The 19,919-nt window shown below is 41.9% G+C and overlaps 1 protein-coding gene across 1 annotated transcript in view; it reads right to left on the bottom strand.

The window, feature by feature from the left end:
- Nucleotides 1-3,780: 3,780 nt before the first annotated feature.
- The window catches only part of LOC308283857 (carnitine O-palmitoyltransferase 1, liver isoform-like), a gene marked incomplete at both ends in the record, with an annotated part of 45,729 nt that continues 29,590 nt past the window's right edge, over nt 3,781-19,919 (bottom strand). The window contains 6 exons of the mRNA XM_080724358.1: nt 3,781-3,903; nt 6,187-6,279; nt 6,839-6,952; nt 7,432-7,587; nt 11,038-11,166; nt 12,284-12,448. Coding sequence (XP_080580484.1) covers nt 3,781-3,903; nt 6,187-6,279; nt 6,839-6,952; nt 7,432-7,587; nt 11,038-11,166; nt 12,284-12,448 — 780 coding nt within the window. The remainder of the gene's footprint in view (nt 3,904-6,186; nt 6,280-6,838; nt 6,953-7,431; nt 7,588-11,037; nt 11,167-12,283; nt 12,449-19,919) is intronic.

The raw sequence follows: 19,919 nt of genomic DNA, 5'->3' as shown, positions 1-19,919 counted from the left end.
CTTGAACCCCATCAAGGACCTCTGGGGGTTCCCGAACCCCACTTTGAGAAACAATACTATTTGCAAGAGATGATAATGACATCCAAAAACTGTAGGATATAAGTATCTTTAATTTATACAGCCCATTATCACCATTTCTAAAAGGCAAAATCCACAATTGACATTTAAATAAACATTAAAATCCAAACGATTGACAGCGACAGTAATAAGATGTTTCTTGTGGAGTGTAAAAACAGTAAACAGGGATATTATTAGATTACTTAAACAAGTATTAAACTACAGTACCCAAAGATTCGTCAAACTGTTTAAGCATCACCAAAAAGAAAGCGGCGAGAGTACCAGTTTAGGTTCAACAAGAAATACAAAAATATCCAAAAACATACATGAAATTAAACATCTTCCAACCTATAGCCCTAAAAACAAGGCAACATTCTGAAGCTGCTACTGAATGTTAATGTAGTGGAAATTATTTATACGATATGTAATGTGTATTTCCCAAACTTACTGTATGATATTAGATTAGTCACCTTCCACATAAGACTCGACAGCAGCTGTGATACGAACAACTGCCAAATGCTGACTGGCTCCTAAACCAGAAATTAAATTGAATTTCCACAAGGTAGAGTGACAATGAATACAATATATCTATACTATAATTTTGGAGATGTCTGAGTGAGTGTCTGAAACCGCGTTTCTCCTCAGTGGCTGGAGCAATTGATCTGAAATCGCATCACCATTACCATATGAACACACCTGACATAACTGTGAAGCCCGTTTGTCACTTTCACAAATCGTATGCTGTATATTAGCATTTTTATGGTGTATCTATATCTATTTAGCCTACAGTACCTTTTGTGACCACACATGTTAAGGGAGGGGCGCTGTTGTTCAGGCCATGCACAATCACACACAAACCCACACACACACACACACACACAGGGGGGGGGGGGGGGGGGGGCGTGTGCAGGCAGGCGGGCGGGCGGGGGGGGGGGTTCTGGCCCTGTTACAGATGTTGTCCAAAAATCATGCAGATCGGTACACAGTATCTCTGTAGCCGTTAAATGGAACGTGTATTTCTTACATTGATGCTCCTACATATTAGCATGCAAGCACCAGTTAAAGTTACTTTCCATCCCTCATATACTGTGTGCACAGTGCACATCCCATAACCCCACACACTGCACATCATTTCGGAGCTCATATCTTTGAACGGGTAAGGGCTAGTTTATTTAACAACAAAGTTAGAACTCTGAGGTACACGCATGCTAGTGTCCTCCTGACTGCCAGGCCAGTCTCCTCTTATAGGAGACTGTATTACAAGAATAGCTGAAGGGGTGTCTAATAAACAGTGTCTAAAGATACAATTCTGTTGTGAAGAGTATTCCATATGGACTGGTGACGTACAGGAGCTAGTCAGCATTTGGCAGCTGTTCGTATGAATCACAGCTGCTGTCGAGTCAGTCTTATGTGGAAGGTGACTAATCTAATATAGCATACAGTAAGTTTGGGAAATACACAATATTACATATTGACAGTCGTATAAATAATTTCCACTACAAGTTGCAAAGGCTCCAATCCAAAAAGGATGAATTCACGAGACCTTTGTTTTATCTGGCTGACATTACAAATGTAGGACAACAGACAACTGTTTAGGAAGTAAGCGGTTATGCGTTGTGTTAAACCCGAGTTATAAGGTAGCCACTATGAGACTTGAGGTGATTCTGAATTCCTACTGTATAATAATCTCTACAAAGAGATACAATACAATTTGGTTGCATGTGAACAGGGATGTAGTGGAGAGTATAGAAGCCAACCAAATTTAATTAAGCATTAACAACAATAGCAATTTAGCAGCAGCTGTCAAAAAGCTTTTGTTTAAACGAGAGAGCCATGAAAATTAGGCAAGTAACTTAAAAATTACCTTGATTTCTTTGCAAATTATTGGGATAGTATAACATTGTTAAGCATTATTACGATGAATATTCGTTCACAGATGTGACATTTAAATCCTGTGTGTGGCCATGAGGTTTACTTGTATTTTGCACCACTACAAGACTGCTCACAAGAACATAGACTAATGTCACCAACAGCAGCCAAGAGTAGCACATTATTTTTACAACAAAGAAAAAATACACTTCAAGACAAAAAAACAAAAACAAAAAAAAGGTTCCTTAAGGAATTGCACTGAAGGAAAGCATACTGTAATGAACAACACTAAACATTTTTAAACATCAGTTCTTTGAAATGCAGTGTCAAGTGGAAAACAAAAGTGTTCATCTCAGACCAATAAAGGCATTTCTTTTTATATATTTCACACACTCTTTTATACTTAGCTTAAAATTGTAATGTGATAGTTTTTCATCGTTTTGAAGATTCCATCTCCCCACAGCCAAATCTAAACACATTTCTCCATCGTTTTGAAGATTCCATCTCCCCACAGCCAAATCTAAACAAATTTCTCCACTTGTGAAAAGTCACATACACACCTAACTTGTATAAATAAACTTTAACAAAGCATTACAGACTATATCTGGCAGTCATGTACATACGGTACATGTTCAGTAGATTAATTGACCATATCCTTGAGATGCTCTGGGTTTATTAGGACTTCTAGAAACAATGCATCATCTTCTTAGGTTAAGTAAATCACAACCCCATACCAGAAGAATCAAGTGCAACCTCAAAATGATCTAAAACATCTGAGCTCTCATTAGGCCAATTATCTGAGCTGATAAAAAAAAAAGTAAGTAAAAAAGATATTTGAACTTCTATTCTTCCATCCATCATTCCATGGGTGTCATAAATAAATCTCTCCAGTGTTATACAGCAGTCACCAAACCCAGGTGAATGTATTACTTAAAAACTATTTTGCAAACTGCTTGAACTAGGATTGATTTGCTTTGCAAAAATAATCCCAAAACATGAAAAAAATTAAAGATAAACGCTGGGTTGCTTTTGAGGATGGACCCTGATTAATTTCCCTGCCCCTGAAATAAATCATCGACAATACTTTAGAATTATAAATATTTTATATATCATTTACAAACTATTAAGTAATATTAATGACTGGTTTACCATTTATATAAGGCATATTTTTACTACTTTTACTTTTTACTTAACAAACATGTAATTAATAACACACTAATAGTTTGTGAAGGATCTGTAAATCAACTATTCGAAAAGGCATATTTATTCTAAAGTATTACTGAATCATCATCAAAAGCAATAAAAACAAACACTTAACAAGAGGTGGATTTCAACCTTCACGCAATTTTCGTACATCAGTAAACCCAAAACAACAACAAAACAGCTCTTAACTCTTTCCCTTTTCACCATCATTGAGATTTATCTCCCCCTCTCTTCCCTTGGCTCTCTTCCAAGCCTCTGGAGGGATTACTTTAAAAAATAAACCACACATACATGTATATACTGTATATATAAAATCTAGGCTGAACATAAATACGATCTGAATGGCGTGGGGGGAGTAGTGTGTAAAGGAGAACTTTTAAAACCTTGACGCAATTAAGACATTTGTTGTGTGAAATGGATCTGAAACTCAACATTCTGAAGCACCCTGAATATTTCGAAGGCTCTGTTAAGACATACTTGCCTGCTTGTAGGTCTGGGATTGTGGTCTGAGAGGGTTCCCATGTTAGTTATAAAAACACCAACAATTATTATTGTTCTAGAGAGGCAAACCCTGTGTGCGCTGAGAAGTCGGTTTGTTAGGTCGATTCAGTGTTATCACGGTTTCGTCTCTGGAGGTGTGTCCATCCGTGTTCAGAGGCTCTTCTTAGACTGACCGGGGCCTTTGGAGGACGAGGGCGTTTTGGTAACAGAGTTAAGGAGTGCCAGGATGTCCTGAAGGGCACGACTGACCTGGGCCCCAAACCTGTGAGAGTCCTGAGGGGAAAAGGAGTATTTTTGTCAACCTTCAATCATTAGATCAGGGTTCCCCAATAGGCGGCCCGTGGGGGGCTACTGTCTGGGCCCCACCAACCCCAGTAATAATGGTGGTATAAGAGCAGCACAAACACAAGTATATCGTCGTTGTCGGGTGGAAACCTTGTATCTCCAAATTTGTACGTTCTTTGGCAAAGTAAAGCCCTGCTTCATCATACAAGGCTGTCTCACAAAAGTAGTGAAAACAGCAGATCTACAAGCACACAACGCCTCGCGGTGCGAGGCGTTGTGTGCTTGTAGATCGGCTGTTTTACTAGTTTAAATCATTTTTTAAATGATAAATGCAAAACGAACGGTTTTGGACATACAAGATATCTGAAATGTCGCTGGAGTAGCGGGAACGCCACCGTCGCCCCCTGCAATGTTGTGGCCCTCGGCTTGGTACCCTAGACATAATTCCGCCCTTGGGGAAAACTAATTGGGGAACCCTGCATTAGATCCTTTTAATGTTTCATGTTGTTTTATGTATTTTTCCAATTTCTATATCTCTTTTTCAACATTTCTATTGTATTGCGCAAAAGCAGGAGTTGTGGGAGAGAGGGAGGCAAGGGAGTAAAGATGGTGAGGAAAGAAGAGGAGGGAGTGAGGGAGAGATGAATGAGGTGGGGTGAACGACGGAGATATCTCCAGTAGGTTCAGTCAGATAACCCAACAAATCCACGGTCAGGCCTTTAGGAGGGCCATTCAACTGCAGCAGCTGAATGGAATATTTGGATTGGGGTCTGGTGCAACGCACAGGTTCTGAACCTGGTGAGAGCAGGAGAGGACCTGGTGAGACGTAGGAGGAGCCCGGCCAGGAGTCAACCCATAGAGCCTAGTTCTTCCACGCGCCAGAATAGTACCCCCAATCCCGGCAGAGTAGTTCCGGTGCAGCACATTGAGTGACCCTGTCTTTCCCTAACAGGACTGATCGTGGATAGCTACTGGGACGTAAGTCGGGACTTGATCAACCCCGGCTGGGTCACCTGGGCGAGGGTGTATGATGTTGCGAGACCCGAAACACCCGTCGACCCCAGGCTACATCACTGATGATACGTCCCAGTTGCATCCTTGTGATGTTTTTTTTTCACGATAAGGATTGAAACAATGTTTATTATTATCATTATAAATGAGTAATACAAGTGTGTATATGTCACATTTATTTTGGCATCAGGCTCTGCTTCTCCCTGCTCAGCGCAGCACAGAAGAACATCAATAACCATTAGGCGCAGGGAGATATAAATATATAAACACCCCCCATGGGGAACAGAATTAGCAGCAGAGCCTACTGGTGGTGCTGGGGAGGCGGTGGGGGCAAGCAAGTGCCAGCAGCCAATCAGCAAGGCAGGAGGAAGAGACAACTGAGCAGGCTTTAAGTAGGTTGGCAATGATCAGCTGACTGCCACGTCACCTGTGACGCAAGACTGGCGTAATGGCGTTGTAATAGAAACTGAATGCAACCGCAATGTACCACTCGAGTATATGCTGAACTGAACCAATTTCGCAGGTTTCATATATTTAGACAACGCACTCCATATTTGGGCGTGGCTGCATTGGGAACACCTTATATTTGTTTTATGCTTTACGCGACAAAATGGGTGGAGAGCACAAGTGACGGCCATCACTTGTGATCTCCACCCATTTTGTCTCGTAAAACATAAAACAAATTGAAATAATTGAAATAAAACTGTCTCTGGGTGTATGCACACTTTCTAGAATATTTTAGAGTAACCCTGCTCCTAAACAACCAACACCAAACACCAACATGGGATTCAATCATGAAAGGGTGTACTGTGTAGTGACTTAATTTTGGTACATAACAGTTGAATAAGATGGTGGTGGTGGATCCCATGGTTTTGCATTGTTCCATGACCATTTAACACCATAAAAGGCATGCACTGCGGGGCCATGTGCTACGCGTAAAGAAATCCTTAGTACAACGATGTTGCTTGTTAAAAAACAGACTAGATCTACAAGCTTAGAAGGCTTTGCATCTCAACGCCTTATCAGCGTGTAGATCTCGTATTTGACAAGCTAGTCCCTTGTGTGATGGATCAGCTGAACTTTTGTGAGTGAATAAAAAATTGCTCTCATATAGAAATGAGAAAAAGGAACAAAACATGGTGATCCAGGACACACTGGAACAATATCTGATAGATTATACATAAGGGACTGGACATAGATTTCATCCAGATCGGTAAGACTGTTGTCACACTGGCAGAAACTGAGTGATGTGATACTTACTGTCTCAGTACAGGAGTGTTTTGATGACACATGGAAGTTGATCATGTCCTCTCCCACAATAATGTAGGACACTCCGTAACCATCGTCAGCCACCTGATAGGAGCGTGAGAGACAGAAGACAATAGTGGAATACAGGATACAGTACAAACTGATCAGTACATAAAGCAATACTCATTGTATATTGAAAATGTGTGTTCAAAAGCAAATGAAAGAAAATACAGTTGATGTCTTCATCAATTTCGGCTGTACAAAACATTCAGTGTACTGTGATTCACAGAACATGCCGAGTGACGTTTGACCACTACTAAAGGAGACCGATCTAATCCCATACATAGGCTCTCTAGTTAATTAATTGAAGATCTATTTTATTAATAATTTGATCGATAATCTATTTAGTTTTGTCTGTTTTTGAGCAGTGCTAACCCTCCCCCCCCCCCCCCTCCCGTCATGTATGTCTATCATCAGCACCACTCACTTAACACCGGTGTGATTTTTATTTTATTCATCACTGTAGTCATGCATTGATCATTTTTTTAAATAATGTAATATCCATGTATTTCAGGACTACCGACTGCCAATTTGGTAACAATAAAAGTTGTTCAACAATGAAATGTAAAAGTTGTTCAACAATGAAATGTAAAACACAGCTTACAGGCCCAAATCCGCCGCCCAGCGAAATGAACTCTGGGTTGTTCTTCAGGTCAAAGAGTTCCATTTGCTGAACGGGAGTCTGACTGGTGGAGAGTCGCCATGGTTCTGACAGGACCTGTGGAGAGATTTCTCAGTTTTATTCTACCTGAACAAGTCATCTGTTTGAGTGAGTGAGTGAGTGAGTGAGAACACACACACACACACACACACACACACACACACACACACACACACTATTATTATGTACTGTATATACAGTACAGTGCCACCCCAGCCTGTAGGAGCACATGCAATGACCAATATCACCCTCCCCGCCCGACTTCCCTACACAAACACGGGCCAAATGTATCTACAGTACATAGATGCCCTACCCTACAAAGTCAGTTGCACCACGGTGGATTCGAACCCACAACCTCAGGGCCTTTACCACGTGACGTCTTAGGCATCCAATGTGTTAACACTGAAATCCACTTAACCTGTTGTTTAAGAATTGTTCATGGCTCTTCCTCTGACCTTGCATTTTGTCGCTCTGGAGATGATCGGGTGCCAAATGCTTAAAAGTAAAGACCGCCAGCAATGGCCACACGATCTTACCTCTTTGAGGAAGGGCGAGTCCACACCCAGGTATTTGGACACCACATACAGACAGAACAGGTGTCTGTCAATCCCATCTCCCGTCATGGCCAATCGGTAGAGGTTCTGGTGTTTCTCGGCCGCTTGTCGGAATAGCTGCCCGCAACACTCCGCCCCCTGTTACACCAAAACAAACTAGTCAGTGCATCACAGCGAGCCTCTTTTTTAAGATTTGTTTTTTGGGGCTTGTATGCCTTTATTTGATAGGAAAGTAGACGGACAGGAAATGGGGGGAGAGATGGAGAGTGACATGCAGCAAAGGTCCCCCGGATCAGGAATCGAAACGGCGACACCGACAGGCATCAATGCATATGTGGCAATGCCTAAGTGGTATAAGTCTGGACCAGTAGGTCAGCAGGCGCCCCGAGCCTCTTGTATGTATGCAAAAAAAGTAAAACCTACAGTTCTAGAATATAGGAGTATGTTTGCATTTGAACCTTAGCAATATTGCACAAAGCGAGCATGTCATTCAAGAGCCATAAGTATATACGAGGATAGAAGGCACACATAACGCTACCCAGATGTGGGAGCATGTGGTTCACATATTGTACATTTTGTCTTTGACACAACACACAACAGCAGAACGTCCTGTGTCTAGACGTGTTCTCACATTGTTCGACTAGGCAAGGGGATACGTCAGGAAGATACAAGGATCAAATACAATATATTTTGTAATGAATTTCCTTCCACAGAACATCCCCATTAATGCACCCAAACCAACTGCTGCAATGAACCATTATTGGATTTGTGTAAGAGTAATTAACATGCTCAAATGTCTATAAGAGGGTGCAAAGGGGGATACAGGAATTAAATACAGACACAAGTACATTGTATTCATAAAAATAGGCAACACGAGTGTTCATCTTAAACGTACAGTACAACTACTAATAACTATGATCAAACCTTCTATGGTCTTTAGTGAAACGTTCACTTCTACCACAAACAGCCATCTGAAGACAACTCATTGTCTACAAACTCATTTTAATCAAAAGCTGCTGTCCGCCAAGCATGCTGGACAAATAACTCCAAGGTCTCAGTTTACAGAGTGTGCAGTAAGTTCCATCTCGTAAAATTCCTATGGCAAGAAAGAGTTAGCCTGGCATGGCTGATTAATATCAGACTAATATACATATATTTTTTTTCTTTTTACACTGGCAGATTCGGTTTCCAGGCTTGGAAAGAAGTGTTCTTTGTGTTTTCGCTAAAGTTTGAATCACTGAATATATCTCAATAGCTAATAAAAATAGCGGGATACAATTACGGTGTCCATTCACACATTGAGCTGTTTGCGCTTAATCAGACATTACACTATCAGGTCCTACTGAGCCAGACCTTTGCCTAGATACATGTGTGGCAGAGAGAGTCGCAGCCCCAGCCTGAAGCCTCAAAAGTCTAGTATCTGCCCTCATTCCATAGGGATGTCCCTTTGGAGTGATGGTTAAGATATTGGACTTTCATGCGGGGGACCCGGGTTCAAAAACGGGTGGGGAGGTTCGGATCACCTCTGTTACATTGGTGCCGTGACCCGGATCCGGGCTTCCCCGTAGGAGGAGGTCAAAGGGGGGTGAGTGTGGCAGAGAGAGTCGCAGCCCCAGCCTGAAGCCTCAAAAGTCTAGTATCTGCCCTCATTCCATAGGGATGTCCCTTTGGAGTGATGGTTAAGATATTGGACTTTCATGCGGGAGACCCAGGTTCAAAGCCGGGTGGGGAGGTTCGGATCACCTCCGTTACACATGTACAGTATATGCATACACTTACACCGTTTAAAGTCTGGAAAACATCCATGTTACAGTGCATGACTGCATGTGTGATAGCCTGGAATCAGACGAATCCACCCGTGCAAAAAATTAAAAAAGGGCCCAGTATTCCCAGTAAATAATATCTTAAAGATTGTAGTGGAGTAAAAAGTAGTGCTAGTAGAAGTTCTCAAAGTGGGGTCTGGGGACCCCCAGGGGTCCTTGTGGGGGTTCCATGGGGTCCCCAGTAAAAGTACTTAACTCATTAAAAGCCTCAGACATTAACGGATTATAATATCCAGAGTGCCTCCCACCCCCCCCCATTCACGGCCGTTCTCTTATTTTGTCTTATTTTGAAGGCCACCGGAAGTACTTCCGGTCTGGCGTCATCGGATCCTTCGACTGAACCGATCATTGTTTATGTGGAGCCATGCTGGATCGGCTCGTAGCGTTTATACATGTGTTTTATAAGCGAGCATCTGCCTCCATCTTCGCTTCTAAAGTGTAGTTTTGAGATAATGGACATTAAAGATGAGGCGGCCCGTCCACCTCAATGTTATGGGATGACTATTGTGTGCTCGTGGAGCCGTGATGATGACAAATCAGCGCGGATTTCGTCTCCGGAGCGTCGGCCATTGTACTAGGTATTTTTACTCGCCGTTACAGTAATATATTACTTTTCCCGCGACATCGCGTGGATGGCACTATAGATACTCTATTACTTTTCCCGCGACATCGCGGGGTTGGCTTTTAATGAGTTAACATAGCACATATATCACAATCATTTCAACCACTTTATCCATTTATAATGTTGGCTATTGAAACATAATAATTTATTCATAATTGATTTAGATTAGTCTTATTTTTTATAAATCTCCTTCTGGGGTCCCTGGCAAAAATCTCATATGGGGGGTTCGCGGCCAAATGCAAATCATTTTGGGGGTCCTTGACATGAAGGGTGTGAGAACCACTGGTGTAGCGAAGCACCCACCCACAGTTCTCATTCTCTGTTGAGTACGTAGTGTACACTGCATGAGCCAAGCTCATAATACATATCTGAATGACAACTATGTTTAACAGTTTCATATTTCAGCATACAGATCATCTTATGAAACAAATATTAACAAGCTCACTGCTGCACATGGTTGACCAGAAGTGAATGACTTTCCAGGAGTCAGTTTTCAATGTTAATTACGAAATGTTTACTGTACTGTTGGCCTTGTGGTTATTAATAAATAATAATAATAAACTTTATTTGTAGAGCACCTTTCATGACATGAAATGCAGCTCAAAGTGCTTTACAGAGCAGAAATGAAGCACACGTGCTTAACAGAAAAAGTCCACATCTATACTATAATTTTGGAGATGTCTGAGTGAGTGTCTGAAACCGCGTTTCTCCTCAGTGGCTGGAGCAATTGATCTGAAATCGGTGGTGCAAAAAAAGCAGATGTGAAAAATGCAGGGCAAAGGTTTTTCCTGCGCATTCAAAGTTTTACAATGATCGGTGGAGTTATAGGTAAAAACACAAATTGACCGATTATAGCGCCACTGTGAGGCTGATTTGGCATTTCTTAGTAGCATTTTGGCATTTTCTGACTTTAGAGATACTGTGGATTTGCATGATATTTTGATAAAATCTGTAGGAGTACGGTCCAAAAAAGATTTGTGCACAAACCCTCCTCCTGGTGGCGCTGTAACAGGCTCATGTGAAAAATTGGGGGCAGAGGTTCTGCTCTGGCACCCAGGGAGTGTGCATATTCGAAATCTTTGCCTAAAATGTCACGGCCAAAATAGGGAGGCCAGGTTGAAACAAGCAGTTCTGGTCATTTACCTCTCCAGCCTCCATGGCTTTGACGAAGGCACAACTCTCGTTGGAACAAGAGCGGACAGTCTCAGTGCGACCTTCTCTAAACAGACGGGTCATAGAGGCCTCGTAGGTCAGACAGAAACCACCGCGATCCTGGGAGAGAGGAGAGGAGGAAGATGAGTAGAGAGAGAGGAGGAGAACAGCGGAAGATGGGGAGAGTGGAGGAAGAGGGGAAGAGGAGGAGATGAGAGAGAGAAAGACATGAAAGACGTGGAGAGGCAAAGAAGGGAGGAGTACAGATAGGAGAAGATAGAGGAGAAGTTAGGGAAGATGGAGGAGAGAGGAGTGGATGGGGGAGCGATAAAACACATTTTTAATAGGTGTTTTTAATATGTTTATTAAAGCAATGAGACACGTGAGGCCATGGTTTACTATCGAATGCCTAAGATGTTGAGAGACCATCTTAACTGTTCTAAAATCTAGAGGAAACCACAGCCCTGTGTGGCTTATGGCTTTTCTAAAATGGCTACTAAATATGGCAACATGAAAATCAGACATATCCCAAATACTACATTTATACAACAGTCCTGGATGAAGAGGGGGACGAGAAACTGAAGAGGTACAAGAGAGCGGAGCCAGAAGGCAAAGCTCTCAATCTACCGGTCAGTTTTCGTTCCTGCTCTCAACTATGGTCATGAAATGTGGGTCATGACCGAAAGAACACTATGGCTTATATAAGCGGGGAGGACCGAGGACCAGGTAGGGCAGGGACGTCGCAGGCCTGAGAACACCTTGTGATTTGGGGTTATCAGCTGGAACTGGAAAACACCAGATCGAAGTTGATGAAAAGCTCTGGCCAGACCAAACAAAAAGGGACAGGGTTTTTCAATGTTGCAGGGTTGTTGGTTTTTTGCATATGGATTTAATTTTGTTGACACATGTAGTAAGACATTATTTAAAATAACCAAAGAGATTTAGAAAAACTGTGAAGGTGGAGGTTGATCTGTGTAAAACCATTGGGACCTGTGTGTGTTTGTGTGTGTGTGTGTGTGTGTGTGTGTGTGTGTGTGTGTGTGTGTGTGTGTGTGTGTATGTGTGTGTGTGTGTGTGTGTGTGTGTGTGTGTAGGCCTGTCACAGTTATTACATAATCGTCTAATCGCAATTATTAATCGTCACATAAAAAGTCATAACCGTGACGGCCCTAGTGTGTGTGTGTGTGTGTGTGTGTGTGTGTGTGTGTGTGTGTGTGTGTGTGTGTGTGTGTCTCACTCTGTAGTAGGCCAGCTGCAGACTGAGTTGTATAAAGGCATCGGGGCTGATGCGCAGCTTCTTGATGCGTCCCTTGCCAAACTCCCTGAACGGGAAAACATGACAGTCCACATCATCTGCCAACAGCTGGGCCACAGCCAGAGAACTGGCAACCTGGACCTGGACCTGACAGGAGAGAGAGGAGAAAAAATTAAGGGAAGATTCATACCTTATTATCATTAAAGATAATAGTTAACGAAGTCATGACGTCGCTTGCTCATCCCCTGGTTCGCGGAAGTAATTTATCTATGGAGAATAACACAGAGTCATCTTAAAATCGTCTCATATAAGCATTGTGGTCCAAAAATAAACAAACGGTCTCCGACCGCGATATTGTCGGGGAGGTGGCTCTGTATGGTTTATGATAGTCAGTCACTCCTATTTGATACAGTCCGTTTCTGGTGAAAATGTAACTAATTTGGCGACAGTAACATTAGCGTTTTCTCACCATCAGTTGATTCTTCATATCCATATGAGTCAAACCGCTGAGATCATTTGCTTATGTTTGGAACACAGTTCTTATATGACGCAATATGAAAAAAGGAAAAAATAGGAATATATAGGAAAAATATATAGGGAAAAAAAGGGAACCAGGTAGGATGCGTAAATGACGTCAAACTTCGCAGCTCTATTTTGATTCAATTAAGCAGCAAGATGTACAGTACATACACCTATTGTTCACCACAGTACGTTCAAGTCAGTCCAAATGGGTGTTTGCGAGTGAGTGTGCATGCTTGCGAGCATAAAAACTGCTGGGTCAAAAACAACTCAACTTGGGTTATTTTTGATCCAACTCACGGGTCAAACAGGGACCGATGCCAAGTTTGGTTATTTTAACTCAAGAAATTTGGTTATGAATGTTGACCCATAATTTGGGTCAAATAAATAACCAAATTATTTGTTTAAAATGACCCAAGATTGTAGTCAATATAACCCAAGTTTTGGGTTGAGTGGGCTAAATGAATACAACCTACATATGCATGGTCTGGAGAATGACAATGCCAATATTATCTGACATTAACATAAAATCAGAAATGTTTCAGGGTTTCTTCTCAGATGATTTGTTTAAAGTTTAGTAATATCAACATAAAAGTGCATAATTAAATATATATGTAACAATGTTGATAATACTATAATCAGAATAGTTTAGAGAAGATAAACGAAATAATCTCAAAATTACCATGAGTTCTTCTCTTTCAGAGCTCAACCCTAAGCTAGCAGCCAAGCACTTACGGTTAGGGTTTCGGCTCAGATACTGACAAATCAAATTCAGACATATGACAGTCAGCTTGCCGAGACAGACACATGGATATGACATATTTAGCATTTTTAGCTCCCAACAGCTTAGAAAATGTCTCTGGAAACCTAGACAAATGCTTTTCCCAGCATGCTTTGCAAACAGATTTATGGTGCCTGTCCCCTGATTGGCCCAAAGCTAGACCACTGACCCAAGTATATGGGTTACCACTAACCCAAAAAACGGGTCACCCCCAGATAAATATTACCTAACTCGAACAACCCTGGAATTGGGTCAAAATAATATCCCAATAACTCAAGGAAGGGTTGTGGCTCTGAGAAATGACCCCGAAATTTGACCTAACACAAATGACTCATGATTTGGGTCAAGAAATGACCCATGAGTTTTTAGTGTGCATGCAGACGGACAAACTCCCCTTTCTGAAAAAGTAGTTTTCAACCAATAAACTACCTTTCTAAATGAGAACAGTGTTTGAGAAATAACACAGAAACTTCTCTCACTAACATAGTGATCTTATCTTGTAAATTACACGTTTTCTTGTCCCACATCTTCTCATGGCAAGAACTCCACAAAAGTGTAAATATGAGGTCATTAGGGATGGGATCAAGTACGTATAGTATAAGTACGTGTTACCAATAGAGGGTTAAAGTGGTACCGGATATGCAGCTCGGCAAATAAAATATGAATTGATCCCAGTGCATGACGAGGACGATTTCACCATAAATTAAATCTCCACGATACGATTATCGTTTTTTTTGTATCACGATAAACGATAATATCGCTTATCGTCCCATCCCTAGAGGTCATGTGATAATTCAGCAACTTCAATGTGAAGCAATGAGAAACTGGATTTCTGCCATAAATACTTTCAGACTTATAATAACACAGTCAAAGATGGAAAAATCATCATGAATCAATTTGGCAGCAATGGAAAGAATGGTGTTGAGACAACTGAATTACAAGAATTACAAAATGCAGAGGTGTCTAGACATGAAAGAACCGAGAGCCATGGCAGTTTCCTCTCTGCTGTATGGAAACCATACCAGTGCGTACGACACCCACTGTCATGACAGTTGACTTATACGGACAATATGTGCACTCAAGGTTTCTGATGGAAACAGTCACGCTACCTACGTGATAAGTCGCATCTGACGCAACTCACCACAGGAAATGCGCATTTAACAGAAACTAGTGTTTAGGGACGAGTTACGGCTTGCCCTGATGAAGACCAGCCATGTGGTCGAAAGATGTGCTCTTTTTAGCCATGTAGCCACCGTGCATGGAAATGTATGACTGCACGTCATACATTATACGTTGCACTTGTATCCATGGCCAGCAATATGCAGGCATTTCATGTCAAGGGAGGATCATCATAAATCATATAAGTAATTGAATAGAACATACTGTAGTAACTAAGCTTTTTTTTTATCCAACAAAACAGAAACAGGGCAGTGGAATATTGTTGCTTGGTTCCATTTTGTGACATGTTTTGCCAATTGTGTCAGAGGAATATTACATCATTTAACTGCACTGTTGCCTCCACACATCTACTATAATTAATAAGAGCTTCACTTGCACCCTGGGGTTGTCTAGTAACCCCCCCCCCAGGACGGAGGTGGTAAAAGGATAGCCCCTTGGCCCCGTACCTGGGGGAGAAGACCTAACCCAAACGACAGAGATACTTTTCTTGGCAATAAAATAATAATCTACATTTACAAAAAAAAAAAAAAAAAAAAGGAATCAGCCTCAGGCACGCTATGCGTGCATCTTGGCGCAGGCGATGGGAGTTTAGATAATGGAGACATGCTGTGACCGGCTTCTGTTCTCCTTACTGTACAGTAGTAACAGTACAAATGAAAGCTGAGGAGACACTTAACACGTGTCGTGCACACAAGCACTTTTTTTCAGACATGTTGAACACTTAAAGTGGGCCTGTCACCTAAAGGGTTACTGTCACTTTAAGAATCATCTTAAAAAACAAGTATAATAATATTTTTATGATGACATTGTGGGGATGCGTAATTATAAGTCAATCAAATTAATTGTCTGTAACTCTGTATAGCCTGAGTCTGCCTGACAGTATGACTACTTACTGTACTGGTCAGCTGTTGTTGGGGGGGCGAGGGGCAGATTACACTGTGACATGAGCTTCAGACTGTTTCAGACCGTTTTCAGAGAAGCTCATGTCACAGTGTAATCTGCCCCTCAACCCCTTTAGGTGACAGTACCCCTTTAAGACATAGTGTATAGTACTGTACATACAGTTGTGGTCAAAAGTTTACATACACTTATAACGTACAGTATAATTATTTTTCATGGGTTTTCTTAAACTTTTAACAAATTACCCTATCTGGTCTTTGGTCTGCCCCGGGGTCTCTTTCCAGTGGGACATACAGTTTATACTTAAAAACAATTGCTGCACACTTGCTTATTTGATTGACACAACTTTCTACATGGCCAAGGGACATTAGCAATGCTGTGTTTATATTTTTGACCCAGCTGATTTTTGTAAAAGTTTAAGAAAACCCATAAAAATAAAATAATCTTTGGGATTTTTTTTTGTGTGACAAAGTACTATTTGCTCCAATCAACCTATCACAAAAAAATAAGAATTTTTTAAATGATTGGAAAGTCAAAACTACCATGACATGCATGTTCTTTACAAGTGTATGTAAACTTTAGACGACAACTGTACATCTTGTACAAACAGAAAAGGACGATCTACAAGCTCACAACTGTGAGTTAATTGTGATGTTAGGACGATCTACAAGCTCACAACTGTGAGTTAATTGTGATGTTAGGATGATCTACAAGCTCACAACTGTGAGTTAATTGCGTTGTTCACTATTTGTAAACTTTTAGAATAGTTTTTGACTATATTTGACAATTTGTGACAATATAATGACACGCTCGAAATAGGGACAATCCTGGTCTCTATACTAGGTGAAAAGAAGTGGCTTGGACTACTCATGGGATAAAGATTAAAAAAAAGAAGAAAAAAAAAAGAAAGAAAGAAATATGCCAGGTTGGAAGCCGTCTGGGCACCTGGTAATCCAGTCTGACAGGGCCGATTCTAGGGTAGAGCGAACGGTGCGGTCGCACAGGGCCCCGCACCTGCAAGGGCCCCGCGCTAGGCTTGGTTAATTGATTTAGTTTTGTTTTCATATAAAATCTTCACACAAACACCGCAATCTGCAGGACGGAGACAGAGCCTGTCAAAGATGGCTGTGATATCTCCCTGACAACCAGCAACAACCAGTGAAACGGCTGACTGTCCCTTCGGGCTATGGGATTTACTGTATCTAGTTTTGAGACACGGGATCTTACAACTTGATTCAGCGTTCCCTTCCCTTCCGTTACTTACTTATGAGAGAGTTGAGAGAGAGAGCATCATATCTGCGCGAGGTAAGGCCAGGGTAATGTTCTACTAAGTTATGAGAAATCCCCTCATCTGACAACATGACGATCTTGTGTCTGATTGATAGCCTAGTAGTAGTGAAGTAAATACATGGTCCCATCCAGCTATTGCATTCATTCTGCAGGAGTCTGCTTTGTGGCCGTGTACAATAAAAGCAGCAGAATAAACATATGCTTCTGTCTAACCGTGTTAGAGGTAGAGTTGCTGCTTAATTCCATAGCATTTATAGATGCACAGCCACAGAAAATCGTTTGCGCACACGTGCGCGTGCAAGTAAAAAAAAATTGCGGCGGGGGGGGGGGGGGGGGGTGGGGGGGGGGGTGGGGGGGGTTCGGACAGACCTCGCTCAGGGCCCCGCATTTCTCCCAGTCGGCCCTGCAGTCTGACATTGTGACGCGGGTTCAAGTCCCGATTTAGCGGCTGCAGTTCATTGGAGTGAGCTGTGAAAAGGGGAGGGCGGAAGTGTGGAAGGCACGCTGCCACTCAAATGACCAATCACAGTGCGTCTTTCCTGGGACTCAGAATGTAGGGTGCGTTCAAATAAACAAACAACCCTATATCCGAACGTCCCCTTCTGTGACGCACACGGAAGCTTGCCCTCCCTCAAAATGGTGCCAGCGATACAGACGTCGTAGAGCCGGAGGAGGCGTCTAGCTCAGGGGTCTTCAACGTTTTCAGGCCAAGGACCCCTTAGTTGAGAGAGAGATGAAGCAGGGACCCCCACAACCTTTTCATAGATTCCATATAGTGTCATCATTTGACAGCACAATCGTCACAGAGTATTTTGGATTCATGATGTCTATTTGTGTTTTCAGATATTTAACCACTTGAACCGCCACTACTTAATAAACTTGACCTTTCACTCAGTACTTGGTCTGCTCTTCTTCCTCCTCTACACCAAAGCTCTTTGTGGAAAATAGCTGATCTACAAGCTCTCAACGCCTTGCGCTGCGAGGCGTTGGGAGCTTGTAGATCTGCTATTTTTCTCAGAATATGGACCCAAAAAAAAGCTAGTGCTTAAAGAAAAAAGGTTTCTGTCACACAAAGATTTGGATTACCCCCTGTAGTAACTCTGAGGACGCCCTTGGGGTCCCGGACCCCCTGTTGAAGACTCCTGGTCTAGCTTTTATGTCTATGGTCCCCCCCCCCCCATCTATCTCTCCCCTTTTCCTTGAAATCTAAGTCGTCTTTTAGCTTTTTCAGTGGTTTAGGCTTGAAGCCGCTCTCCCACACCTGTGAGTCATCCCAGGACTACAAATCCCAGTATACAAACGGTAAAGAAGTAATCTAAAAAAATAAATACAAAAAAATGTATATTTGTTTTTTTGTTGACATCTGGCCACATGGTGCGTTCCAGTTGCCGGCGAAAATAAGGTAAAAACACTGAATTAATATCTGGCAGTCGTTAAAATGACAGGATAATAGATGCTGCCTGACAAGATGGACTGATATCATACTGCGGGCAGACAGTGAATGAAAGCAAGTTAGGATTTTGTACATTTTGTTATTGTCTACCCCACATGTTTACAAAATGTTGACTCCCTCCACCTGTGATCTTTATCTATCAGTGTTTACTATTCTAGGGTGTGTCTGTGTGTGATATGAACAGGAGTGCAAGGGTATTTTACTCTTGGAAAGTTTTCTTCGTTGGACACACACACACACACACACACACACACACACACACACACACACACACACACACACACACACACACACACACACACACACACACACACACACACACACACACACACACACACACACACACACACACACACACACACACACACACACACACACACACACACACACACACTCTTCTAATCTATCCATCTGAATACATCAACACTAAACACTTACAAACTGAAAATTATAGTTTAGAACATGTTAATGTTTGATCTGAGTTTCTAGCTCGAAGTATTTGTGGAAGGAAGTAGTTAAGAGTGAAGTAAGCAGAGGCTGCATAATAAATCCATTTCTGTTTTCTTTCTTTCTTTTTTTTTCTCTCACTCTGATCATTCTGATTTGCCTGTGGAGGGGGCGAACCAGTGTTGCCAAATGTAAAATTAGAGTCCACGTAATGGAAATGCCAGTCAAATGGACCCTGGCCAGACTGAGAAGTGAAGTGAGGACACACAATAGCTTCAAGTGCGCTGTAGAAAGGGACCTGGGCTCAGAGGATGTGACTCATAGAGGATGGAGACATCGATCTACAGTAGTCTATCTAACCAGACCATCATGCACACTCACTACCTTTGAATGCTCCTGAGACCCCCTCACATATCCAGATGTGGGTATGTGAGGGGGGAATATGAGGGAAATTCCCTCACACTCTGATAAGGAGAATATGTGAATGTGAGGGAAAGTCCCTGTTACTTTCAATTTCACTTTCACACATGCACACATCTCCATGTATGGAGATCCGTACTAACACCGTTCTCTTCACACAGGTGCAGTGTTTTATTTACAGGGTGCAGGTAAATAAAGTGACAACGTTTCGATGTCAATATTAAAACAACTTCATCAGGTCTTGACATCGAAAGGTTGTCTCTTTATTTTTGCCTGCACCCTGTAAATAAGAAAAGGCTTAACCCATTTAGGCCTAGAATTATTGAATGCTTTAACCAGTGAAAAATAGCAGATATACAAGCTCACAGCGCGGCACCGAGTGCCGCGCTGCGAGCTTGTAGATCTGCTATTTTGAAAAAGTCATGAAAATGTGTGCAAATCTTTGAATATATGCATTTTCAAAGTGAAGGTTTGTAACTCAAATTTTGCTTCTGGGTGGTCCCTGGAACTAAATACTTTGAGATGGGGGTCCGTGGCCAAATACATATCATGTTGGGGGTCCTTCACATGAAAAGGTTTGAGAACCACTGACACTAGTAGTCTCTCAAGAACAGACTAACTGAGCTCCA

Source organism: Nannobrachium achirus (assembly GCF_963921795.1).
Source record: "Nannobrachium achirus genome assembly, chromosome: 4".
NCBI lineage: Eukaryota > Metazoa > Chordata > Actinopteri > Myctophiformes > Myctophidae > Nannobrachium > Nannobrachium achirus.
This window is presented reverse-complemented; position numbering and strand designations above follow the sequence as displayed.